Source organism: Ascidiella aspersa, chromosome 6 (genome assembly GCF_963924565.1).
Source record: "Ascidiella aspersa chromosome 6, kaAscAspe10.2, whole genome shotgun sequence".
NCBI classification, from domain to species: domain Eukaryota; kingdom Metazoa; phylum Chordata; class Ascidiacea; order Phlebobranchia; family Ascidiidae; genus Ascidiella; species Ascidiella aspersa.
Window position 1 is genome coordinate 24893482 of NC_139452.1, and position 27630 is coordinate 24921111.

Genomic DNA, 27630 nt, shown 5'->3' on the forward strand with positions numbered 1-27630 from the left:
GCTATAACAACCTTGGATAATTGTAGAACTGGACGATGTACCTACATAAACATCTTTTCAGCTAATAGAAAGACACAGGTACAATCCTTTTTTTACTAACCTTTTTTTCTTTCTTTAAAAATAAGAAGGTAGAAAAACAAATGGATTGAGTTGAACAAAAACTATATCCAACATCTGTGAAAATTTGAGGGGTCTAAGTTGGCCTAAAATAAAGTTCTCTAAATCTAAACTAAGGGTCGGCACGAAGCTTTGCAAGATTGCAAGTGTAATCACGTCAGCCGTTTATTTCCATTAACACGATAGCTACGTAACACAAGGAGTACTTGTACAATGGATAGAGCCGCACGGCTGGGTATGGGTGCAAGGGGCGGGCGGGGGTTAAATGGGAAGGGGATGGGTCAGGGTTTCCTCTATTCCTACGTATTGAAAGGGGGCAAAAATCAGCAAGTGAAAACGGTTTGGAGTTCACAAATTTGCGCGTTAGGATATATCGCGTTAGCAAAGGGGGGAAAGGGGTTTGCAAACAGGGGTATTTATTTTTTTTTTTGGGGGGGGGGACTCCCGAAGCGGACGACGACGATCGCGCGCGAACCACAAACAGGAAAAAAAACGGGTGAAAATGTAATAAGTGAGGGACGATCGCGTGGGAAAAAGTAAGCAAAGAGAGAGAGAGATGAACGAAAAAAAACGAACCGAAAAGAAAAATCAACAAGGAAAGCTACAAAAACCGAGCTACGCCAACGAACGAACAAGGAAGGTTAATAACAGGAAAACCACAACAAAAACAAGAAGAGAAAGGCAAAATCGGGAAAACCGCATGAAGCCGAAATCTAGGCGGGGAAGCAAGAGGTGCTGAATTTTCTTTCAAACTTTTCAGGGAGTAAAATTCGGTTTCGCCATTGCTGCAAACATTGCAAGCTGTTTTCAACGTGGAAAAGCCAAATCAGCGCGTATTTATCGCGGGTGTAGTAAGTATATTGCACGTGCTGCTGCGTGGTTTGCTGGGGATTTGGTTGCAATTTTCATAGGGGGTTAAGATTTACCCACGGGGCGACTTTATTTTTTTAAATTATGGCGCACTATTTTTTTAGGGAAAGTAGCGTATCGTGGGTGAAAAGGGTTTCGGTTGTCTTTCAACGATGGAAGAAACATCCAAATTAAATAGAGCGGTCGATTGCCTTCACGCAACAATTGGTGAATTCGGGGGAACAGTGAAGGGGGTGAAGCGGTCCGAGTTTCCGCCAAGGCTTATTATTCGATTTTCGACCGGGTTGAAATAAAAACATGGGCAGTGATCATATTTCGGCCGTCACAATTCGTAGAGATTTTTTCGGCTTTAAATTCCCTTAGAAAGCAGGTTACTTTTTGTAGATTTTGAGAAAGTCAAACGCGCAAAAGCAGGTAAGCATAGATGCGTCCGCAAGTCCAATTAAAAAACCACGAGTCGCGTACCAAGCCAAATATGCCGTACTTTATTCCGATATCCAAAGTTTGATATAAATGGCACGACCTTGGATGTAAACCAAAATCACGAGCATACCATGGCTAATTGAACCAGTGTTAACGTTCCAGTTTAACAAAAAGAGTGTAAGAAGAAGAGTTGTCTTAACATACTTTTACTACTTTCTGAAAAATTCACATATTAAGGTTAAAAACGTTTGACCGCAAACCATGGCTTACCGAAATGCACACGATTGACTGGTATCGGCTTTGATCCGATAATATCGGACATATCCCACTTTTAAGATCACAAGGGATGCGAGTTGACGAGGATGAGTTCAACAAAGAGGTCAGAATCGATTTATGGTGAGTTGAAAGTAAGCAGCAGGTCATTATTATGAAGCGCATTCGGCGTTTTTTGATGCTAATTTCTCGCTTGTTTGTACGGTTTCGCGGCGGGTTTGGTTCCCGAGCGAACTTTGCCGTCTAATACGGAAGAGGCGCGCAATTCTGACGTAGCAAAACATCGTCACACACAGCAAGATATCACAGCAAAAAAACGAGGAAAGAATAATAGAGTAGTAGTAGTGGGTATGGAGACTTGGCAATCAATACAAACGCACAGAGAGACGGGGTATAATTACAGCACCTGTATACGCGAGACTGTACAACAATTCGTCGTGTGACGTCACAATTAGAAACAGGGGGTAAAAGGTGAGGGGGGTGAGGGGGGTGGCATGGAAAAATGGCGCGCAAGAGAAAGAGACAAAAAATTTCAACGAACCAGTGACGTGTTTGTACAGTCGTTTAAAGGTTAGTAAAGTTTTGCTTGAACTTTTGCGCGGCAAAATCACGAACACGAGCGTATAAAGAAAATTTAAGAGAAAAATCCGGGACCAAAACCAATATATTTAGTTTTCAGGTCGGTACCATTGGAAACTCGCCTCAAATGCGTTTCAACTCCGGGCTCTTTCTTATGAACATCAAGGTTGAAATTCATGGCACAACACAACAAAAGGCATGGTTTCGAAACAAGAAGCGACGTATTTCGCGAGTCTCGGAAAACTCTATTTTGCCAGTACCTCCTATTAAAACAACAACAACAAGAACAACTCTCGAACGCACACCATCAGCAAACCAACTTTGCAAAATCGACTGTCTAAACACGCTTACAAGCATACTTCACCAACCCTGAATCTAAAGAAAGCAATACTGATAAACCCTAACTGGTTCGCCTGAAATTATGGCCACGTTTCGCTAAGTCGCCAGTTTTTTTAATGTTTTTTTTCTCTTTTTAGCTGGTTTTCATACTTCTGTTTTTTGTTTTGTTTTTGGGGCGTCTTATTTGCGGTGCTAGTTAAGCACATGCCACGCATTTATTTCGTCGTGCCGATTCTACAACGTCCAGTTTGAGGAAAGAAGTCGTTTCGCAAAACCGAATCCGTCAAAAATGCTGAATTCCGTTCGGAAAAAAACACACCAAGCGTGTAAAAAGAATACGACAACAAACCGTAATTTTGCAGAAAAAAGGGGGCAGAAAATACTCGTTTTCAGAACAGGCTTTTCCGCGCTGAGAAAAAAAAGCCTGCGAATCGAGGGGAAACACTTTTTTCAAGTGGAAACAAGTGCGAGTATATATAGAGCACTACGTTACAACGACACGATTAAAATGGTCGGACTAGCAGCATTATACAGGGTGGGGATGCGTTATTCGTCGGTTATAGTTATATTCTCATATACTTATAATGTACCATATCTACGTATACAGGACAAAAGCGCCGCGGCGGCGAAAGAACAATAGAGGCGCGAAACTTTACGAGGACTTTTTGGACGCGGATTGCTACGGGAACGCGGAAGGTTGTGCGGCGGATGAACACTAAAAAGCGGCGCTTTTTGTTGTATGGAGAACAAATCGCTGAAAAGATTTTTATAAAATTTCTAGTTTTCGGAAACATGAAACCCTAATTGCAAGAATCCTGCCGACTTCGTGTCTTAAAGCAAAAGGTTTGACAAGAAAAGAGCCGCAATTTTACGCGTATTTAGGTAAATGGTTAAGGGGCGGTTCGTACAACCGACTTTTCAACCTTTCTGGTGGTGAAAACAACTTTATCCAAGCGCGAAATTGCAAATCGCCTTTTTGTTTTGCGTGAACGACCGTATTACCGCCGGACTAGTTATCCACGACGAACGGATATTGCGAATTCCGATCGAGCGGCCCATTTAACTGAGCAACCTTTTTGGACAAGGCCATGTAAGGCGAGCAAAGTCGTAAGTTCAGTCGCGAACTACAAGCAAAGCGTAAGTTTTGTTTTTTAACGAATTCGACTGAAGCATACAGAGCAAGGAGAATCTTAGGCGAACGACAACAACAAAAAACGGCTATAACTGAAACAACAAGAACAACGACGACAGCGAAGGTTACTCTTTTTACAGTGATCTGGGTTACATTTTGCGACGCATAGAAAACGCATGGCGGGCTGTTCGGCGGCAAAAAAGCGAAAGAGGAAAACAAAAACAACGAAAAATGAGGGGCGAAAATGGGGCGAGGGGGAGGTGCTATCAAATATGTAGTGCAACGGCGCGCAGGTGGCGGGGGTATGTGGGGTTGTGCCCCCCAGTTTGTGCCAAAGTACGAATGGATACACCCCTTTGTTCGGGCGTGTCTCGTTTTGCGAGAAGCCACGCGATTTTTTGTACATTATTTTCAAATCGCGGGTCCGTAATTATTATCGTGTTTACGGCTGTATGGTGTAGGCAGACCGGGCTTAAGTCGGCAACGGCCAAGAATTCGAGCAGGGCGCTTTGTACAAGCGAAAGAAAGGGATTCCAAATCGACAGCGCACAAAAAGCGGCCAAGGATGAAAAATACGGAGCCGGCCGGCTTTTCCGAATGGGCCGCGCTGAAAAAAAAAACGGCTGGCCAAAAGTTTGGCGTAAAAAATGCCGTAGGATGGACCGAGCTCAAAGAAAGCAATAAAGCAACACCTAAGGACCAAGCCCCGTTTTTGTCATGTAATATACAGCGTGATGACGTCATGATTTTGCCGGGGTCGCAAAAATACACAACAATCGATGACGTCACTGCACGGTGGGGGAGCAAGTATAGTTTTGGTGGAAGGGCACAGAGAGATAAACACACAACGGGTGCCTTGGTACAGAAAAGGCAAGCAAAGCCGAAAAAAGCGGCATTAATAATGGTAAAAACACTATACAGGGACAGTTTAGTACAACGATACCGGCTAGCTGTACATACACGTATTTAAATCTATATATAAAGGCAGCTACACCATTCTACAGGCAAAACTACTCGGTGGGGAAAAATACAAGCCACAAAAACTAAATGAGCGGTCTAAAAACGACGGACAAGCAAATCGCATTTGCAACTGCGGAAACTCGACTTCTAAAAACGAAAACGACCCGACTGTTTCGGCCGTAACACGCGGAACACCTTTGTGAAGGGGCTAAAATGCTCGGAGGGGGCTAAAAGCTAAAAGTAAAAAACAAAACGGAAATTCAACAGGGACAATACAAGTATATGCAACCGGCGTTTTAAAACCGAACCGTTTAAAATACAATACGAGATTAAAATCGGGAGACTACAGTTTAATCCTGAAATGTTCCAGGGCAGGAATCGATCTTACAACCTTCGGATCGCGAGGCTTCGAACCGCGCGTGAAATCGACTGACACAACAAGATACCGAAAGAAACAGGACATTTTTATTGTGGCATACAGTGCGTAACGCCGGCTAGGGTTGGTAGAAGTACTGGAAACCATGCGGTTTGGCCGGGCTTAGAGAGTAGGCTGCTGCGTAGCCACCTGTAACACAAAGTAGGGATATAAAATTTCGCCTTTTTATGTACACGCTATAAAAAATCGAAAACTTTGTTCACATCAAATCTTAAAATAATAATTAATTCAATGCTAAATACTTATTTTTTCCACAATGAAAAACTTCTTTATGCAAATGAAAAGCAGGATTGGGAAAGTATATCAAACCAAAAAATTAACCTAAAAATTGTTCAACAAACTCTTTACTATAAAAAATTATTTACGAAAAAAATTGTTTTTTTTCATAAAACAAAAATCCTTTAATAGAAAATCAACGAAATAAACTGTAAATAAAATGTCATTTTACAATTTTTAAACAAATATATATTCTTAAAAAAATCCTTTACTAAAAAAATTTTAGCCCAATTTTTATCAACCATCAAATTCTTTAATGAAAAAATTCTGTACAAAATTTTTTTTTTTAGCCCTTTTTAATGAACAACACAATTCTTCTCAAATAAAGTTTTACTCCAATTTTCATCAACAATAAAGTTTCTAAAAAAAAGAAGGTTTTTAGCCCAAATTTAACAAAATTCTTCAATCCAAAAAATTCTTAACAAAAAAAAAATTTTCAGCACAATTTTCATTAACAACAAAAAATATAAAAGCATATATCGAACGAGGCTTACCGGTAGGTGAAGTGGTGGATGAGTAGGCTTGACGCGCGTACTGGTGAAAAATCACCTGGGCTGCAGCAGCCGCTGCACTACTTGAGGGGTGACCTGGGGGTCCTGGGGCTAGGTGGGGCTGAATGTGGGTGTGGGTCATCGCTGGTGAGTGGATCAGCGTGTGGGGGTTGATCGACAGCTGGGGGTGGTGGGGGTTTCCCGGGTGCGCCAGTAGACTCGTGGCGGCGATTTGGGGTCGGACCTGAGCCGATTAAAAAAACGGTTAAAAGTCAAATCTTCCTTGTAAATATGTTTTTTTTATTGAGATTGGTTCTGAGCAAGATTGCTCTAAGTCTAATACTTTCGTATGCAATATTTCGCGTCTTTTGCGATCACTTTTTTCTTAAATCATGACTAGAGGGTCGTTTATTGGGATTTTAGTGACGTCATATTGGTCTTTTGAAGAAATAATCTGGCTGGCCGATAAATTTAAGCCAGGCGTTTTTACTTTTTTTACCCTTAATTTTTTCAGTTTGCGTGAAACACGGTCCGCATATTTTTTTAGAGATGGCGTCATAGAGTGACGTAATAAAACAAGAAGACCAAGAAACTTGCTGTTATCCGCCAAGAAAATTGAAGAGTCTAATAAAGAGCTTTTCTTCAAGAATGCGTTTTTTAATCCAATTTTTTTTTCATTTTTAAGTATTCATAAAGATTTTAATTCTGACTTTTCAGGATCCCCCCAAAACTAAAACACCAGCAACGGCGAGCCAAAAGTGGGGACTTTCTTAAAAAGCGAGCGCGCCAACTCACCGTCCCGAGAAGGTGGGGCGCAGCGGTCGGGGCTTTCACGCTGGGGCTAGAGTGAGCGGTCAGGTAGGGGGCCGTCTGGGGCTGGGTGAAGGTGGGTGACAAGTAGGGGGCGGCGCTTGGGGCGCAGGTGGACGCGGACGCGAGTCCGATGCAGAAGCGAGGGGCGAAGTCGCCGCAGCTGCTCACAGACCCGTTGGCGTTCTGCGAAGCGAGAACTCAGCCATTTTAGGTGTTTTTTTTTCTTGGGATTTTTTCTTTTTATGTCGCGTTAATATTTTTATTCCCTCGTCACGTTTCTGTTTTTTTTCTTTTTTGAATACTGGTACTAGTCATCTTTGCGAAATTTATTTTATGATAACTTTGGAGGGCCGATGTAAGAACTTTCTGCTCACAGACCAGTTGGCGTTCTGCAAAGCGAGAACGTACCCGTTTTTTGGGTGTTTTTATTGGGGGTGTGGGGGGGACTTTTTTTCTTTGTTCGTCGGGTTAAGATGATTGGCTTGACTTTTTTAAATTTATTATTATGCCTCTGGACTCGACCCTCGTTTTGCCGAATTTTTATGTTAACAACGTTTATTGTTATTTTCGACCAAACAATGCCCGGAATATCGGAAAACCTTTTGCCCGGAATATTGGAAACTTTTATAACTTTGTCCGATGTAGGAATTTTATGATGTTTTAACTTGCTGGTACCTTTAAATGTTTTTTTAAATAATTATGTTGGATATTTGGATTTGGTGTTTTTTCTTTGTTGGCGAGTAAATACTAGTTACCTTATCGATTTAGAAGGGTTTCGATTTTTTTGTTTAATTTTGTTTTTGTCGCAGTTCTGTTTTTTTGATTTGTTAGCGAGAGGATACCGTATTATTTGTTTTCCCGTTGTTTTGATTTGTTTTTGGTACTTGTATATTTTTTTTTTTTTTTTTTGTGCACATGTTCGTCAAGTAGTTTAAAATGTTAAATTAGACGCAGACTTTATGTTAAAATTTAAGGATTGTTTTAGAGCAATTAGTGAAATACCGTTCTTAAGTTTTTCTAGCCGTGTCACAAGAAAACTATGTGGTTTTAATCTCGAATTGTATGACGTCACACTTCGTCATTCATTAAATGGGACGCAGGAGGTCATTAATATAAGAAAAAAAGGATTGAAAAATTAAAATAATTACTGTTTTGTAAAGGGATTGAACTTGTTAATCCAATTTGTTTTTCAAATATAGATTAATCAAAATCTGGGAATCCAAGCGAATACGTTGTACGAAAAAATATTTTACTTAAATTTTCAATATAATTTTTTTTCCGTTAAAATTGAAGGAAAATTTTGTGTAAATTATAAAAAAATTATTTTCGTTCAAATTAAGAAAACTTCCAATAAATTAAAAAAAATATTTTCGTTCAAATTAAAAAAAAAGTCATTTAGATTAAAATTGTTTTAACCTAAAAATATTTTTTTTCACAAAAATAGCCGTAATGACGTCACGCGGACTGACCTGGCTGAGATTGAGCGGCTGAAGCTGGATGGCCGCGCCGTACGTTCCGGGAATTCCCCCGGGAGCCACAGAGGCAACGGAAGGCGCCAAGGACGCCGTCGGAACCGCGGGCACGTTAAGGGTGCGGGGTCGTTCCTGTTTGGGGGCTGCCCCGTGGGCCAGGGTGGGTGCGAAGGTGCGCTGTAGATGCGAAGAAATGGCGACCTGGTGTTGATGTTGCTGGCTGTTGTGAAGGTGTGGTTGTTGTTGTTGATGCTGTCGGTGACCTCCTGGTAATGTGTAAAAAAACGTTTCGCAAACTACAAAATTTTACAGTCAGTGTGTTCGTTTTGTGACATATTTAAAGTCAAATGATGGTAAAAATGCCGCAATAAATTATTTTTGATGTGCTGTGCGAAAAATATTGTCAACCACTGTCTCAACCGGAGAACAAATTTAAGTTTAAATGAAGTCTGGGCGACATTTACAGCGGGGAAGCTGGTAAAGGTGTAAGGGCAAATGGTGGAATATTTTCTAACAACGTCTGATGAAGGCTTTCTGAATAGTTAGCCCAAAGGTTGGATAAACGAATATATACCACAAGAACTTATTTCTAGTATTACAAGGTCTCAACGCATCCAAAGTCCTCCTACCTTTAGCGTCACTATTTCGGATCGCGTGTTGCCTCCGATGCTGGGAGTCGCTCCTGTGAAGAGCGGAGGAGGATGAAGGGCCTCCCATCTGAAAGAGCTTCTCCTCCTCCTCGATTGCTCGGAGGTACGGATGCTGGTGGTGGTGGAAGTTTGGCTTCTCGTCAGCGGCGTATCTGGAAAAAGGAGAAAAAATAAAGAACTTGAGATAAATTATTATGAGATTGGGAGTCTATGAGATCGTCAGGACACACCAACGAAAGCACATTTCCTATAAATAAGCGCAATGTTTTGTGCTTATTTTTTTTTAACTTTGCTAACTTTTCTTTAATTTTTGCCCATTTTTTTAATTGGTGTCAAACCTTAGACGTTTAACCTCTGTGGCAAGCCTTGTGAAGCATTATTGTAAACAAGCCATTTTGAAATGACTAATAAAAAATTCTAAATGAAAAGCTCAATTTTAACCAACGTCATTTGTCCGACAAACTAAAGTCAAGTCAAGTCAAGTAATTTTGTCAAATCATTTGTCCAAAAAGTCAAGTCGAGTCATCTGTACGAAAGACTGGAGTCAAGTTAAGTCATTTGAAAACAGTGACTTAATGACTTAAGCCATTACAAACGACTTCTCGGACAGGGAGTAATTGCTTTTTATCCAGTCGAAGGTAAATTATCATTTTCCGTAAGCAATCAAAAACTGGAAAAACCGACTTTATTATTACCTTGCATCTCAAACACGCAAAAAGCACCAAACATAACAAGCCAAGTAAATGTTAAGCGCGATCTACGTTGCATTGCTTTCACCCTACAGATTTTATCAGTAAAACACGGTCACCGATTAAAGCACCCAGCAAAAAAAGTTCAGGGTCTAGGGATGTCCGATATTTGACATTTTAATCCTATACCGATAACCGATATTTCGGACAAAAAGTTCCTCGATCCGATCTGATACCAATTGACGTCATTAATATGCTCATACGCAAAAAAAGATTAAATGAAATCGTTTGAATATCACTTTTTCCAGGTTAATAAAATTTTCTTTAGCGTTATTAGGTCGAGTACCTCTAGTTGTAAATCCAGGATTACATTCCTATGTTAATTTTTTATCGGATCGGCACCGATTCCACCCTAGTATCGGACGAGTAGCGATACTACCAATCGGGCATCGGGTATCGGCTCTGATGCGATATGATCGGACATCCCTAGTTAGGGCGTTAATTTTTTAGCGTTTTTATTGATCGTACGTCACACTCTGGTTCCATGAACCCATCCAACGGGAGCCAAGGGGGTCTTGGCGCCGCGGGGGCATCTCACCTGGCAGTTTCGTGCGCCAGCGGCGCCACTGTGGCGAAAGCTTTGGTCCCGGGACTCGGCGAGTAAGTGTGGCGGTCACGCTCCATCGGGCTGTCACGCACCGTCGCGCAGCTAACCACGGTATTGCGTTGCCTGGCAACAACAACAGCAGCAGTGTTTGTTTTTCGTTTTTCAACCTAAAGGTTGGTTCACACTAGACGCGTCTGGCGTTAACATAAAACGTTTTTTTAAAAAACGCTTTCGGCTGCGGAAAGTTAAAATATTTCAACTTTGACGGTTTCGGTTAGAAGCAAAGAAATTTGCCGTTAACGCTGGTAACGCTTTAAAGTGGACGACGTTAGCGCTTTGCGTCAGACTCTAAAGGCCAAGCGCATCTAGTGTAAACCAACCTTTAGTTTGGTGAACGTCGTATTTTTGGGCTCTACTGTACTGCGTTAATAGGGATGAAAGGCGAGTTTCAACTCGTGCCTCGTTTTATTTCCTTTAACATAAAGCGCTATAAAACAATTGTTATATAGCGCTTAAAAAATGGCTCAACTTTTAACAACGCTTTTGTACTATTTTACCAGCTATTGAGTAAAATTAACGGCGCTAGAGGCATGTAGACTTACTCGTCATCTAAACTTTGTTTTTAACACTGGATAGTGAACAAAACTTTTTTTTTGTACATAGTTCTTGATTACCAACCTTCAGAAAAACTCTAATCATGAGACGGGCAGGCTACTTTCACAAAACTTAAAGCCAGTAATTTTGCATTCTTTACACTTAAAATTATCCTTGTGCGTGTTAAAGAAAAATATCAAAGAGCTTTTTTGGAGGTCGGTCACTTTAATGGTCTTTACTTTAACAGTAATTGAAAAAACATAATGTGAAGACATATTCAAAATTACACGCCTTTTGAATGACTCGACGTAACGGCAAGTAAGTTTTAAGCTACGATTATGCCGTAAACGTCGAAATTGCTATGTCGAACTGGATCAAACCGACTTTTGAACACATAAAGAGTTTTCCAGAAGGGACAAAGAGTTGCAGACATGTACGACCAGCGATGGAGAAGGCAACAAAGCTTTAACGACGAGTGCTATGTACAGTACAATTGATGTGTCATCTTACTGACCTTGTACCAGTGTTTGCATTGGTTTTGTGCTTCAAGTTCAAAATCGCGCGGCAACGGCCGCTTACATACTTCACTTGCTACAGATAGCGACAGTATTGTAAATCATTTTGAAATAACTGAAGTCCCAGTCAAGTCATTTGCAAAAATAACTTGCATCAATAGCAAGGCAATTTTTTTTAATAAATAACAAGTCAAGTCACAATTAGGACAAGCCAATTGCAAGTCAAGTCCTTTTCATAAGAATTAAACGTTAAACTATTACAATTGGTAAACTCGCCCGATTAAGATAAGCAATGACTCACTGAAAAATAACAAAAACGCGAAATACAGTAAGCTACTGTTTTTACGCGCACAAAAGATAAATAACCCAACTTTATAAAAAAATGCATAATAAAAACACTTCAAGTCATTCGTCCCAAAGACTCAAGTAAAGTCAAGTAATTTTAAAACAGAGACTCAAAAGCACTTTAGTCAACTTAGGTCGTTACAACACTGGATAGCGGTTTAAAAACGAATAAGGGCGCGCGTTTGTGCCTCAGCAGAGCATTCGGGGATTGTACGTTTGCTTTAAAAGACAGGGCCGTTTGCGCTACAACTGAAACTTGGTCGAACATACTTTCAATCAGGTTGCACTATTTAAATACAAAATGTATTGAAATCTTGACAAGCTTTCGCACAGCCGTGATTCATCAGGTCAAAGTAGGAAATTTATCAAAATAACATCACTATTTTTATTTTATGTTTGCATTTAAATGAATATTAATGGAAAATTGTTAAAGCATTGCTGCTATAGTTGACTGTAGGTCACAATTTATTATTTTTTAAGGAAATACTAGAAATCAATCAGATAATAATTATTAGGGGAAGAGGTACAAATTGCTCAAAAAACATCATTGTATAGAAGCAGCTCTGGTGATCCACATTAATTCCATGTCATGCCATAGGCTCGTTTAGGCTTTTATAACGCTAGATCTTGTCAAACAGCCTTGTTGAACTAGGCATTGGAAGACAGTTGGCTCTTGCGCGAAAACAAGACAACGGACGGCGCTAAGGCTGACAGTTTGGCCAGCACGTTTCAAATCGATTTCAAAGCGAATCAACTGCCATTGCGGCGCGGATAAATAGCGAAAACAATGGCAAAAATCGATCCCGGTAATGATTTGTAGATCTGGTTTAATTGAATTACGAAAGCTCGCTGCTGGCGAAAAGGCGAGAATGAGATTGGTATGGTGGAAACTAGGTCGCCAGCTTCGATTATAAATAGCACTTTGAAATGATGAGCAACATGTCGTTCAAAGAAAGGGTATTACTGAAATTAACAAAAATAATTTTACTTAAAAAAAGCCCGGTAAGTAAAAAGGGCTTTTCAAGGTGATTTATTAGAGCACGGTGTCTAGAAATTATCCAATATTTTCTCAAAACCACGTTAAGTACAACTCTGCGGCAGAAAATGGCGTTTTTTTACGGACAAAGCAAGTGTTCTAAAAATGTTAAACAAAAGACCAATCTATTCTTTGTCATGTGTTTGCAATGATCACATGTAATCAAATAGCTTAAGTTTTTAAATGCATTTGCCCTTGAAAGTGTTTGTCGCTATTGTAGATGTAATCACCAAAACGGCCGATGCCAGATCCATAGCCAACGATCGTCCCTACAGTTTCAGGCGTTATTTTGGTCCCCTAATAGCATGGCATTAAAGATTTTCTGCTTTAAGTATTGTTGCTTTTTACGTCTTATTAAGTGTCCCCCCTACAGCGTCAACAAACGCCCGCGGGATTTTATTAGCAGTTTGTTTGCAGTCCAGGGATCGAACGGGCTTAACACGAAACTAATCTCTTCTTTAATAAGGCAACCAAGACGAGCATTCCCAAGGAAGCGAATCAATAAAGTCTGATACGCGAATCGATAGTGGGGAAACTATATCGTATTCGAGTTTGGCGAAAGGCGTGGCAGTGATTTGCCATTTACGCTGCAAATTGTGAATCCAGTTACACAACAGTGAGCTTTTACACGGCTGGGTGTATGGTTTATGGCAGGGGTATTTGAACTGCAAAAAGTAGTACCTTTTATAAAAGTAGTATCACTATTTTTCTTTTACGTTATCATGCGAATGAATATTAATGGACGTTGTTTAGACACTGCTACCAGTTTATGGTAGGCCACAATTTTTATTTTTTAAGGAAATATTATAAATCCATCAATAAAATCTTTACGTCGATAAAATTGAAAACAAAAAACGCCGTCGATTTATTTCGGATTGCTTTATAATAAAAAAATCATAACGAAGTATTATATTTTGAGACCGATATTTTACTTGTAAAAACATAAACTAAGAGAATTTGTTAAGGAAAAAAATACCACTGGTGTCAGGTCATCAAATGATATTGATAGCACTGATTAAGCAATTCATCAAACACGTCGAACGGGTAAAGTTTTTTCTTTCATAAAAATTTATTGGGCCACAGAATTTTCGGCAACGTAAATTGGCCACGAAAGAAAAAAGGTCGAGAACCACTGGCCTACACAGTAGAAGTGGACTTATAAACGAACTCCAACAAAGTGACAACTACGCTTTTTTTACGACTAACAAAAACAAGCCATTAATGCGCGGACTAATTTACGAAATGATTCAACCCAGCTGACTCATTTTGCCACAAACGAGCTTAAATTATACACCGACTTAGAGCATTGGCCAAAGATTATTTTTTGTTCAATGTGAGCTGGGAAAATTGCTCTTCCGACATACCGAGATTCAGCTAATATTTTCGGGGTGGCCAGCCAGTCAGCGACATTTACAACCGTAAAAAGTCACACCTTGCGCATGAGAAGAAATGAGAAGAAATGACTATAAAAACGCCCTTTCTTACCGTCTAGCGCACATACTGTATTTCTGCTCAACCAGGTTTATTTTGAATGTTACGCACTAAAATAAAAATCAAAATTTCCAGGACATTACTGGCATGTGTGTTTCAGTACTTAGCGGATGAGAAATGATATTCTTCAAAGACAGGCTTGCAAAAGTCAGTGACGAAGTAAATGGGAGGCTTACTCGAAGTTGAGTTACAATCTAAAAAAAAATGAACCAAAGAGCGGGATAAACCCGGTTAAAGAGCTGCATGTTGGCCACCACTAAACTATACATGAGCCCAACCCGCTTCGTTCGACCAAATTTCGGCTCAATTTCCAAAAGTGCACTGATATTTAACATAGGGCTCTAAGCGAGGAGACTTACAACGACGGCCCAGTGATCATTGGCTGTTCTTCTTCCTCACTGTCACTGCTGATGGTGATGACGCTGACCGGGCTGTCCGGGATAAGTATGGGCTGGTGGTGGGCTTGGTGGTGCGGAGATAACCTGGGTAGACGGGGGAGAAACACGCGGTTAACAAGGTTTTGGGGGAGATATTCCAGTCGCTGAGGACTTTGTCTGATTTAGAAGACTTGGACAACTAGATTTATTTTGGCATTTTAAAATTAGATTGGAATGGGAGCATTTCAGTTTTTCCAAATTGGATTAGAATTAGAATGTATCATTTAAGTTTTCTCAAATTAGATGAGAATTACGTTTTTTTTCATGTCTGAATCAAACTTGGACAACTAATTTGTTTTAGTATTTAAAATTAGATTGGAATGGGAGCATTTCAGTTTTTCCAAATTGACTTAGAAAGAAATATGAATAGAAATAAGTCATTTAGTTTACTCAAATTAGATTAGGTTTATAATTACGTTTTTTTTTAATTTAAGAAAAAATATCATAATAATAAATTGTCATTTTTTCAGGAAATAGTAAAATACTACATTAATACTTGAAGGTAACTTTTAATGCTTAAGTATTTTTCATCTTTTTGGTGATATTTTTTTCAACGTTTAAAGATTGCACAGTTAAACGTTGTACCTATTTTTTTTTCCATAAATGAAAGCCTTTTTCAAAACAAACCCAAAAGTTTTACCTCTTTGCACCAGGAAAATGGCTTGCGCTGTAATGCGGATACTGTGAGTCGCCAAGACCCATCAAACCAGAGTGCTGGCTTTGCCGACACCTGTGAGCAAAAAACGTGGTGGCGTTAAGGACAATAGTGTGCAATGCACAAATGTAGGGTACTGACCGATAACTGACATTATTTGCGATTTGATCCGATACCAAATGACGTCATAACTATGCTTAAAATGCCATATAGGTAAGATAGAAACGTTCAAGGTAGTCAACGTTATTAGGCCTGAATTTGCCTTAGTGTCAAGAAGTTAGGGTGCGTTTTTTTGAAGCAATTAAATTTCGCTGCGTTTGCCTGCGATTTTGGACTGAACTTCTTACATAACTTAGTATTGGGCGAGTACCAATACTACAAGCTGGCATAGGATATCGGCCCCAATTCAATATCATTGGACATCCTTACACAACAGTACATTCCCAAACAGTTTGGACTTGCCTTAATAAGTCGTGATGCTGGGGAAGATTGGCAGCAAGCCCTGGCAACTGTTGCCATGCAGGGACAAGCACAGGTTGGGGGTGGAGGGGATTCTAAAAGAAAAATAGTTGTTTTACTTATGTAAGAGCGAAACACAAATTTCTGTTAAATTGGCCTATGGCTCCTAAAACATTTAGACCAGTACAAATCTTAAGCTTGTGCAATAACAGTTTTCAACCTGTACTGAAATACGAACAAACAAATTTAGTTTCTTGGCTTTTAAGCTAGGTAAACCAAAATAAGACCATTGTAAATTTAGGATGATTATTGCGACTCTCCCATCATATATAATAAAAAAATTAAAACGAGTTGTCTGTGGTAGGTTCTGCCAATGAACGCTAATGTGTTTAGCGAAAACATTACAATTCAAGGTTAAGTTGTAATCTATGAACCTGTAATAGAAATAAAAAATTGGAATTAAGTTTAGTTTCTTGGCATTTTAAGTTATTTACACCATGACAGTACTTCAATTAATTCACTGTAGATAGTACTACGGCCACTGTAAATTTAGTTTGGTTTAGGATGAATTATTGTGACTCTGCCAACACACATATTAAAAACAAAACATGAGTTGTATTGATTTCTTCTGTCAATTCACAGTAATGTGAACAGCGAAAACATTACAATTCGAGCTTTAGGTCTAATCTACGAACCTATGATAGGATTGAAAAGTTGAATTAACTTTCATTTATAGGCATTAAAGTTAGTAAAACCACGCCAGTACTTCAATTTACTGTATAGTGCATGTAGTACATAAGACCACAGTAAATATACTTTGGTTTGGGATGTTATATTGTGACTCTCCCAACATACATATTAAAAACAAAGCCGGAGTCGTATTGTTTTTTTCTATCAATTTACAACAAAGTGACCAGAGAACACATTACAATTCCAGCTTTAAGTCTGATCTACGAACCTGTGATAGGAGTGGTGTCTGCAGTGAGAGTTGAGCAGCAGCCACGGCAGCCACGGTTGGAGCTGCCTGGGACACCGACTGGACCAGTGAACTCGCCATGGGGTTGTGGGCCATCGAGGGACCGCCGTTGCCCACTTGGGGGTTGTTTCTAACAAAATTACTTTCATTAAACTTTTGCTTTTTAGGTTATTCAAACTATTTTGGCTAGCTTTTCAGGTGTTTAAATTAGAAGAAAGACTTTCCAATAAAAGTTTAGTAGATTTTTTTAAGACAATGCTTTTTTAATATAATTTCCAAAAACCAAAACAGTATAAATATAAATGCCATGGTCAACACAATTAAAAAAAAATTAACGACACTTTGAAAAACACATTTCTTAAATTGAACATAAAATAAATTCAACAACTATTCAAAGAACTTAAGAAACAGTTTTTCAAGACATAAATCATTTCAAAGGCATTTACAGACTTTTAAAGAAAAAAATGAATCTGTGGCAACCGGCATACAATTGCTACATAGACCACTGAATATAAAAACCACAAATAATTTTTTAGACAAAGGCTACTTACTTTCCAGGGCTTGCCTGGAGGTTGTAAGTGGGACAGATGAACAAGGGTTGTTGAAATGCTGTGCCGCAGGGGTAGGCATGACCACTTGCACGCGAGGACTGAAAGTAAATTATGGGAGATATTACTTGCAGTTTAAAATGTAAATGTATCAGTCGACTCATAAAAATGTTTTGAAAACTCTAAGAAAATTCATGTGTTTTTTTTCCCAGTGCATTGCTATTTATTTTTACTAAAAAAAATTTAATAAGTTTTTCAATGAGTTTAATATTTTGTGATTGTTTTAAAGCTCAATATTTTTTGGAATAAATGTTAAATACAAGCAAATTTTTTTTGGATAATAAAAGGCACCATAAGAAAATAACCCAAAGCGTAATTAACAAACAAATAAAAATAAGATAAAACATACAAAACCATTCACTGTTGTTAGAAAATGTTTGTACTTCAGGTACTTACTATACTATACATCCTAAGTAAGAACAGGAAATCTCAAAGTTTTTTTAGAAATACATCACCTTAATATTATATATATAAATTAACTTGATTCGGAACCAGCATATTGTGATTTTGAAACAATCTGTGATCAACCAAACACATAAAAGTAAACATGAACAAACCTGATTGGCCAGCGGAACCTGTAAGCCAGCACCGACCCCTGCAGATGCAGCGACCGGGTTAAAACCGGTCAAGAAAGGGGCACTTGGTCCTGCCGTCATGGCAACAGTTTGGTTCTGGTGACCAACCAGGTCAAAGAGTTGGTGGCCTCTTCGGCATACTTCCATTTTCTGCACCGCCGATTTCACTCTGTAAAATAAACAGAATAATAAAAATTCCGATTTTGAATAGGTTTTAAAGGACTAGCAGTATTTTTTTTGTGAAGTACCTTTGTATGTGAGGGGAAGTTTTTTATTGAAACTTTACATTAATTTAATCAATGGACAACTAAAAATTTGCCATTTTTAACTTATCATGGTTGGCTTATAAATATTCATTTTGGACTATATTTTTAAAATAGATAGGGAAACAGCATTGAACAAGTGTAATCATCTTATCCTGTACAAGGCTGTATACTTGTATAGTGTATACACTTGCCAGCATCTAATAGCTCATACTTTTCCAAACTGTATGCCACAGGACAGTGGCAAGTACATACAGCATAATTGTTTAAAGTAAGTACATACAGCATATTTGTTTTAAAAAAATAATTCAGAAGTGCGTCCATTTAAGAACTGTTGCAATATTGCTGAAGCATTTAAAATTACAAGTGCCTTTACCAAAAATTAATCTCTAGTCCTTCTGTGTAATATTCAACATTTAAATATTACTGGATAAAATATGTAAAGTTGGCCACTTCTAAAAACTTGAATTATGATTTGATATAATCCAGAAGTGCTTCCTAGTATTTATAGTTGCAGTAGTTCTAAATGAAGTTTCAAACTGTTCCCTTTAGTTTAGAATATAAGCAACACTGCGTAAATAAGTCCAGTGTAAACAATTAGCACCACAATAGCCGGTTAATATCCGCAAAGGCGAGCGAAGAATATTTTAGGTCAAAACTTACAAGGTCGAGTGGGCATATTCAACCAGGTGGGTCATCGTGACGAACGGATGGTTGAGTGCCTCGCCAGGCGTTACTCGACATTCCGAGTTTAAAACCAGCATTTTCTTGAGTAGAGCAAGAAATTCGCGCCGGTCAGCCTTTTCTGCCATCATGTCAACATTGTCGTATTGCGGAATGTTGATCTGGGAAAAAAATTGGCGAGTTCTTTAAACTAATCACGAAAAAATGAAATGAATTTTTTTTTTGCTGAAATGAATTTTTTTTTTTTGGATAAAACGGTACAACAGTTTTAAATAATAAACCATTGACATGTTACCGAAATAACATATAAAATCTAACTATATCAAAATAGTGGTAAAGTTAATAAGCATTAAAGATTTTAAGTTTTATCTCAGACCCTTTATGGATTTGAAAACCAAGAGAGGTAACAAATATTCTGTGGAACCTTATATATTATATAGGCATAGAAAACTTTAAGGACAACGATTTATTAACAAAGAGGGAATACATAAAAAATGCGTCAAAACTATTATTCAAAATAAAAAATGAATTTTGTAAATAATAAAAAAACCGTCTTGATTTAGACATTTAAGAAACACATATCTTTCCAACTAAAGGGTAATTAATTTAGGTTTGGTAAAACAACACTGCTGTAAACCTGTGTCATGTCGTCCAGACAGTTGAAAATGTACTTTCTGGCCTCTTTGGATTTCACTCCAGATTCTTGTTCGTGTTCCGATGTGGTTTTTAACCGCCACATCGGATAGGAGTTATCGTTATGCCGCAAAAAGAACTTGTTAGTCTTGGTGCCGTCGTTAAGCTGCTGTATTGAAGGGAGACCTTGAGTTTGGGAGATGTAGCGAATCTGTGTGAACATAGGTTGCATTGTTATCTCCCAGAAATTGTTAAAAATAGTTAGGCTGGATGTTGGCACAATCAAATGGGCTTGCTATCCACAGAAGACTATTAGCAGGATAGTCGCCACTCGCCAACATGTTTCATGACATGAGGTCTATTTCTACTTTTTGAATGGTTTTAGTCATGCAGCACACAGTCTGGGATAGGGTTGTCAGATACTTGATATTTTATACTGATACACATACCCAATATTTTGGACAAAAATTATCATGATCATTATTTGACAACTGCTGTCGATATTATGATCAAATCAGCAAAGTAGATTAATGAAAACATACCAAGGTCACATTTCCAAGTTATTAGTGTTAAAAGTGTGTCGCTGAAGATTTAAATAGCTAGAGGGTATGAGATATTGCTTAGCTTGTTTTATGGGGCATTAAGGTTTTACTTATTGTTTAATGTATGAAGTCCAATAATATAGCACTTTATATACCTGGTCGTATTCTGATGCGCCTGGGTAAAGAGGCCACCCTAGAAAGAGCTCCGCCACAACACAGCCCAAAGACCACATGTCGATCTTCTCGCAAAATGGCAGACCCAGAATAATTTCTGGGGCCCTGCAAAATACAGAAAAACACGGTAATTTATACAAAAACATAGTAATAACTAAAGATAGACCGATATATCAGTTTACTGATAACTGCAGCCGATATTTGGCTTCTACCGATATAACTGTATCAGTCAATGTAGGCCGGTACTTTAACCTGTATAAAAACATGATAGAATGTTTGTTGTACAATAAACAACTTAACTATTTTTTATTCATAAAAATTAAGATTTTAGAATCACACGAAGTTAATATACAAATCAAAGTATATAAACTAAAACGTGTTTTGAATTTTATTTTCAATTAATTCAAGTTTTAAACATTTCCAAGATATATAAAAAAAAAAAAATATCGGTATCGGGTTTTGGTCTACAAATTTTTTTAAAATTGGGTATCGGCAAAACAGTTAGTGCACCATGAATTGAGTGAAAACATATTTCTATATGACATTTCCAACTACTAAACTGTAACTCTTTCTGCATTAAAACTATGAACAAAACGGAATTAAAATCTATTGGGTTTTAATGAAATACCATTTAGTGGACCTTTTTTTAAAAGTAGAAAAACTAAGGGATGTTTAGCCCTAACAGGTTTTTAAAAGTACCGCAAATGTGCTATCATTTTAGTCTAAGCCAGATTACAAGAACTCAATAAGGGTTACAGGAATTATAAGAACTCAATAGGGGTCACACAGACAAGACCTTGTTTTACAAATTCTCTTGTTTATTTATTGGTGTGTAAAGGTGTTGCTTTAACATTAAGGAAACCATTTGAAAGTTAGTATCGTACATAGAGGTTCAGAAAAAAAGAAAAAAAAGTAAAAAATTCACAGTGTCTTAACACTTAGCATATTTTCAACAAAGATAATAACACAATAATTTACAAATCAAATTTTTGAAGACCCACTGAAAACTTGCTTGTTTTACCATAAGCATTTGGAAAGTACCAAAAAATGTTTTTGTTATATTAGGCCATGATTTGAACAGTGTCATGTTTAGGAAGTAAATGTATAGGATCAATGCATGGTCTTTATTATAGATGATAATATAGGCGTATATTATTAGCATCTTACTAATGGCACAGTTTCAGTGTCATTTACATACAATTGCGAATTTTAGAGCAATGCTTTTAATAGCATCTAGCACAGCCTGCTTAATATAAACGCTCTTACTGTTTCGTTCTTATGAAAAGAAACATTCATAAAACTTATTGCTGTACATTTCTAAAACGTTAAAACCTAGGGTTTGACATAAAAAAGGAGCAAGACAACTGTAATAAAATGATACTAATAGTCAAAAAAGCGTTTATCTGGCATCTGTTTATTATAGTGGAATTATACACAAAAATTATAGTGGAATTATACACAAAAAGCTAAAAAAAAACTGTTTGATCCTGTAACAAGGCAACTAGTTGTGAGGTTGATTTGAAAGGAAGCGGCAGGTAAATTTTAAACATTTTTATACTAACCTGTAATAGCGGGATTGGAGATATGTTGATGGGACTGTCTTGGACACATGACTTGCTGAACCAAAGTCAATGACCTTGACACGATAAGGTTGCCGACCAGGGTCCACCAACATGATATTCTCTGGTTTGAGGTCGGCGTGAATCAAACCAAGTTGCTTCAACTTCAACAATGCTGTCAGCACCTAGAAAAACAGTGAAAAATAACATAAGGAAAACTGAATGATTTTTGTAGTAGCAAGTAACCTTCGAGTTTAGATGTTGGTTTTAACTTTTAGGTTTTAATATGTTTAGGACTTTGTTTGTGTCTTTATAGATTAAAAGAGTTTTATTTTATATTTCAAAAAGTAAAATTTTAGACCAGAACAATCCACATATCCATGGTATAAACTTGTGTTAAAAATTATTACTTTTATGACAAAAACAAAGTAATTGGTTTCAAAACAAGTCATATGCAAGAGCACAGTGAAACACTAAGAAGCAATTTAATAATTTATAATGACCATAGGAAACTAGCTTTCTTTCTAAACCTATTCTAAAACCAGGTTTTACAGGCAGGGCAGCTGGCTACTTTGAAAAACAGTCAGTAAGATCAGGCCAAAATCTCTGTTGAAATCTTATATATGAAAAAAAAACGGCAGCTGGCTAGCCTGCAGTGTGCCAGTCAGTGAAACAAACAGAAGGGAAAAAGGGGACAGAAGAGAGAAAACACTAGCAGGCCAATTGAGCACATGCCCAAGAGGCATATTGTGTTCACCAGAGTGGCATGGCGCCTATATTTTTCCCTTTTGGGCCACTTCAATTGAGCAGCTACCCAGTGGCTGGACCAAAAGGGTGTATTAGCACAGTGCTGTTGTTTGGCTAATAGGGCGCCACACTGGGATGACGTTTTTAAACAGACATGATGGCTGATGTGTGTGTGTGTGTGACACATAATGACAGCGGAGATGCTGACACCATTACATAGCCTATTGTTTGTTTTTTTGAAAGGGCTCTATGATTGCAAAACTGTGATGTAGAAAAGTGACATTACATGAACACTGACATGTCTGTAATGAAAAGTGTTTTTGTGGGGGCCGGTGTTTAGAGAAAAATACATCATAAAAACAAAACAAACAAAGTGAGTACATGGCTGTCATTCTATACAACTACTGTTGACCATTTGAGTCACAGAATTGTTTTTGTTTTTATCAGTAAATGATAGGCCCTAAATGTCCTACACAACATGAATACACGATTAACTGAATCACTTTAACAAATTTAAAACAATATAAACCTTTTTTAAGTACAATGGCTGTTGCAAGGCTTTTCAATGACAATGTGTTATACTAAGCAGTTTATCATAAAAAAAAAGTTAAAATACTATACAAATTATGAAAATATTGTCCATGTATAATAGGTTGCAACTGCAAACAGTTTACGGTGAACTAAGGTATCAATAAACATGCTTAAAAGCCGGATTACAACATATCATTAACAATTATTCGATATTGGCTGAAGGTTATTTAAAAAAATATTAGCACAGCATACAGAATAAGTTGGATCCAATTAAATCAAACTTGACAAACAAGACAACTTTTCAACCTCCTTTAAAATGATAAAGTCTACAAGTTTTAATACCAATTACAGTTATATATTAATTTACAATCTTTGCTAGGCAACAATACAATCAAAACGTGTATTTGTGTCTAACACTAAATCAAAGCAACAAAACTCAACCAAAACCACGCACCTGTTGCATAATCGGCCGAATGTACTTCAGCTTAAGTGGACAAAACTTGTTTTGCTTCAAAAAGTCGTACAAGTTCTGCTCGAGCATCTCAAACACGAGACAGGTGTGGTTTTTGTGCTGGAAGCACTCGAAAGCTCGCACAAAGTTGTACTCATCAGCGTTTTCAGTTGAAAGACGGTTGAGGATTCCAACCTAAAGATAACAGATTACTAATCAACAGAGCATCACATAATTCAACATCTGACAATAAACGAATCAGATAAACCGACTTGATAAACCAAAACATACTTTTATGATTAATTTTACATTTTTACAAGATATATATGTAATTGGGTACACTATGCATGGATCTGTATGTAGCTTGATAATGAATTGTAAAGCCAAAAGTTACATTGACTGAAGATGATACAAGGTTGTATCAAAACGCCATCATCGAGACACTTGACCTTTTTGACTAATGCAACTTATTTTAAGTTTATATGTAATTGTTTTTCGTCTTCACAGAAAGGAAAATACATGCTCAAAATTTATTATGCAAACAGGACATTTTACGGCCTAAGATACAACCAAAACAGAAAAAGCAGACATTTAAATAAATACCATTTACAGGGATCTTATCCGAAACGAAACTCGTTAAAATAGTTTCATGACAAGCTCTACAAAAAAAAGTTAATACGAATATGTCAAATGAAATTTTGCCGCAGGGTAAACCAAACCAAAACTAAAAATATAATAAAGATTCAAATCTGTATCTAAATATTATTTAACATTTTTAAGAACCTTCACAAAACTGAATTATGTAAACATGCAGTATCCCAAACATCATAATTTTTTTGGAAATCAAATGTTAGCAAATTTTTAGATTTTTTTTATTTTGGCAAATTTCTTGCAAATGTATAAGTTTTTTTTTTAGTTTTATAGTATGAATAAATTTGCTCATTACCTCGATTTGTCCTTGCCTCGCATAGGAGGGGTGGTTTTTCAGGATTTTAATGGCCACCAGCTCGTTACTACCGTGTCGCCAGCACTTGACCACCTGACCAAACGTACCGCGGCCAAGAAATTCCAAGACCTCGTATTCGTTGGTCAGCGAACGCAGAACCTGGTTTTGTTTTTTCATGGTAAATACATATATATAAACATTGTACATTCGTTTTATACATATCTAAAAGAGAAACAGTTTAATTTATTGCAAAACAAACAAAAAAAAGAAAGAAATATTTTATTAAGCACTTATGTTCATTTCTATATTGTTATGTAAGAGTAAAACACATTCATTTTGGCTATTTAAAAAAGGATATGAAAAACAGCGCAAAAATATTCTGCCTAAAAGGTAAAAATCCCAAATTACCTACTAGTTTATAGGTGCAGAATGGGTCTACCAAACTTTTTAAAACCTGGTCGTAATGGATAAATTTGTATCATATATATCCTTAAAGCAGTGGAAGTTTCAAAAACTTTTTAACAATCATGGTTGTTTCACATTACTTGCTGTTAGTGTTACTTATTTCCTAGCAAATCAAAATACCTACATTTCTTAAACCAATTGAATTGATTTATTGCCTTGCGCCCCGGTATTTTTACTATCACACTTGAAGCATTTCTGTTTTTGACATGCCAGTAAGATAATTACAAATGCAGCTTTATTAGCTAGATTTAATACACTATATCTGAAAATACATTTATTACCTCGTGGTGAACAAGCTTATAATCCCCTTCGTTGTTGCTGGAGGAACTTTGTTGACCAGAGTTGTGGTTCTTGGTGGTTGTATGCTGCTGGTGCTGCCTGTAGTGGTTGTTGTTCTTACGAGGCGTACCAGTGTGCGGCTGAATCTGGTTGAACACCTGATGGTGCCTCGTGTGGCCGGACAGGTGTGCATGGGGGTTCGCGTGTAGGTGCGCATGTGTCATTAAACCTGGAGGGGGTAAAAATGTGATGTTTAATTTTTTTTGTATTTTATAAAATAAAGACTCTCATTTTTTTGGAACAGTGCTACTCAAATAATGTTTAATGTGTAACCAACAGGATTACTGCACAATTTTATGAAACTAATTCAACATCTTTTATTTTAACCCAAAGACCTAAAATTGCAACTTAAAAATAAATGTCAAATTCCATTAGGTCGTGTAAATCAACCACACCTTAATCAAGATGGTTTGAATAGATTTCAGTAACATTAACTGATGATGATATAAGTGTGTATCAAACCGTCTTGACTAAGATGATGATGTTGATTTAATCAACCTTTTTGGCATAGACATTTATTTTCAAGCTAAATCACAGATCCATACCATATTGTACATCAGGGGGGCCAACATGAGGCGCGCATGCCAAATGTGGCACGCGACCTAATAAAAAATGGCATGCAATGCAAAACAGTATGACAGAATGTTGGCGACTACGTCGGCCCAAGATCCAGCAAGAAAACAAAGAAATTGGTGCAATTTTTTTTATTTAAAACCAAACTGTTTTACTATTTTACTTGTTATTAAGCTTGTTTATTGCTTAAACACGGCAAGGTTTTTATTTGGCACGACCAAAAAACTGAAGAATTTAGGCCGAAATTGCTTGTCACCAAAGGCTGACAAGATTCTGCCAGTCTGGAAACAAACAATGATTTTGTAAGTTGAATTCCATTTTCTGCATTCTTCAATACCTTTTTATAAAATTTATTTGCTAATTTTCCCAAACATACCTGATGCGGCCGCCTGCTGCATATGGAACATGTTGTGGTCTTCAATATGCATCTTCTTGTCTGTTTTTAAATCCTTAGATGGTAGCTTCTTGCCAGGCAAGTGTCTACCATTGATGGGTTGCAGCTGCCCGGATAAATCCGCTGTAAGTTTCCTTTTTAATCCACGTTTGCTCGGACAGCCTTTTCTTGTGGAAACTTTGTAATTTTTACTGTGGCTCTTATCTAGACCAGGACTGGACACTTTGTGTAAAGCATCTTTCTTTTTGCTGAAACAGCGCGGAGCAAAGTGTTCTTTTGTTTGTTCAACAGAATTCGAGGACATTCCACATAACTGAAATGAAATAAAAAATTTCAATTTTTAGGCTTACCCAAGGATCTCAAATACATGGCCTGTGCACAAAAGCAGCCTAAAGAAAATATTTTATGGCCTTTGATGCAATTTGAAGTTTACAACAATTAATGATCTATTCAGTGCCTGGTGTAAAAATCTTTCAGGCCAAAATCTAATCTCCAGCTATTAATTTAACCCCAATATCGAGGTTTTTCTTGCTAATTGACATCTTATATAGTCTAGCCATCTAGTGCAATAGTTCTTAACCTATTGAAACGTGTAGACCGATAAAAACACAGAAAACTTTTCACAGACCAAAAGTTGGCACAAAACATGGATAATAACTACAAAAATAAAGAAAAACATTTTGGCGGACTAGTGGATAATTTCAAAATCATTGATCTAGCATATTCGTCTCTTGGGTAGTTGTTTATCATTTGCAGAGACTCTGGTCTAAAATCTTATCACAACGCATTAGGCACATTATTTTGGTTATGATGCAAGTTAGTGTTTGGATGGGATAAGCAATATTATTAAATAATAATACTTGATCAACCTGCACTCAGTTAATATGCATTGATTTAATAACTAATTGAACACGTCGTAGGATTTTAGACCATCGCCAAAGTTTGTGCAAGACAAAACTGAGTTCACAAACAAAGGTAAACATTAGGACAAATCGTTTGACAAAATATAAAAAAGTTTACTTTTATTTTACAAAGTATACACATGAATTGCATAAATATTAATTGAATTTTGGGACAAAACATAACCAAGTTACAAAAAATTCTAAACATGGTAACAAAGGGAGTTATCACAGATTATGTGTTTGATATGGCACAAAGACAAAATAAAACATTTTGTTAATTAAAAATTAAAACACCTAATTGAAAACTAAAAAATGGTTTCACTTTTTTGTATCCTGTATCTCATCGGTTGTAAATTAAACACAAATCATGGTTCGCGAAAGCTCGAGAACTGTTTACAAATTGGCTGGTATACTCAGAATCCAGCTATACACACTGCGGCTAGGTATCAGCAAATTTAATAAAACTACGAGAAAATACACAAAACACAGCAACAGTACTTACTCGCCGTCCTATTTTCGTTTCATTTAGGCCCGATGCCCGTCTAAAAAATCACGCTTTACGTTTTTTTCGTCGCGGAAAGTGTCTTCAAAGCGCCAGCCTTTGTCGTG

At 37.3% G+C, this 27630-nt stretch overlaps 1 protein-coding gene across 1 annotated transcript; it reads right to left on the bottom strand.

Moving 5' to 3' along the window:
• Nucleotides 1–994: 994 nt before the first annotated feature.
• On the bottom strand, nucleotides 995–27630 carry LOC146140957 (homeodomain-interacting protein kinase 2-like). Its single transcript, XM_083392754.1, is given in 21 exon segments — nucleotides 995–5258; nucleotides 5900–6140; nucleotides 6692–6892; nucleotides 8179–8447; nucleotides 8811–8983; nucleotides 10119–10250; nucleotides 14468–14570; nucleotides 15169–15275; nucleotides 15663–15754; nucleotides 16618–16765; nucleotides 17187–17284; nucleotides 17801–17987; nucleotides 18745–18926; nucleotides 19403–19609; nucleotides 20096–20219; nucleotides 21677–21858; nucleotides 23406–23597; nucleotides 24349–24507; nucleotides 25095–25321; nucleotides 26102–26432; nucleotides 27524–27630. Coding segments are annotated over 20 exon segments (3417 nt in total). The 5' UTR covers nucleotides 26424–26432; nucleotides 27524–27630; the 3' UTR covers nucleotides 995–5187.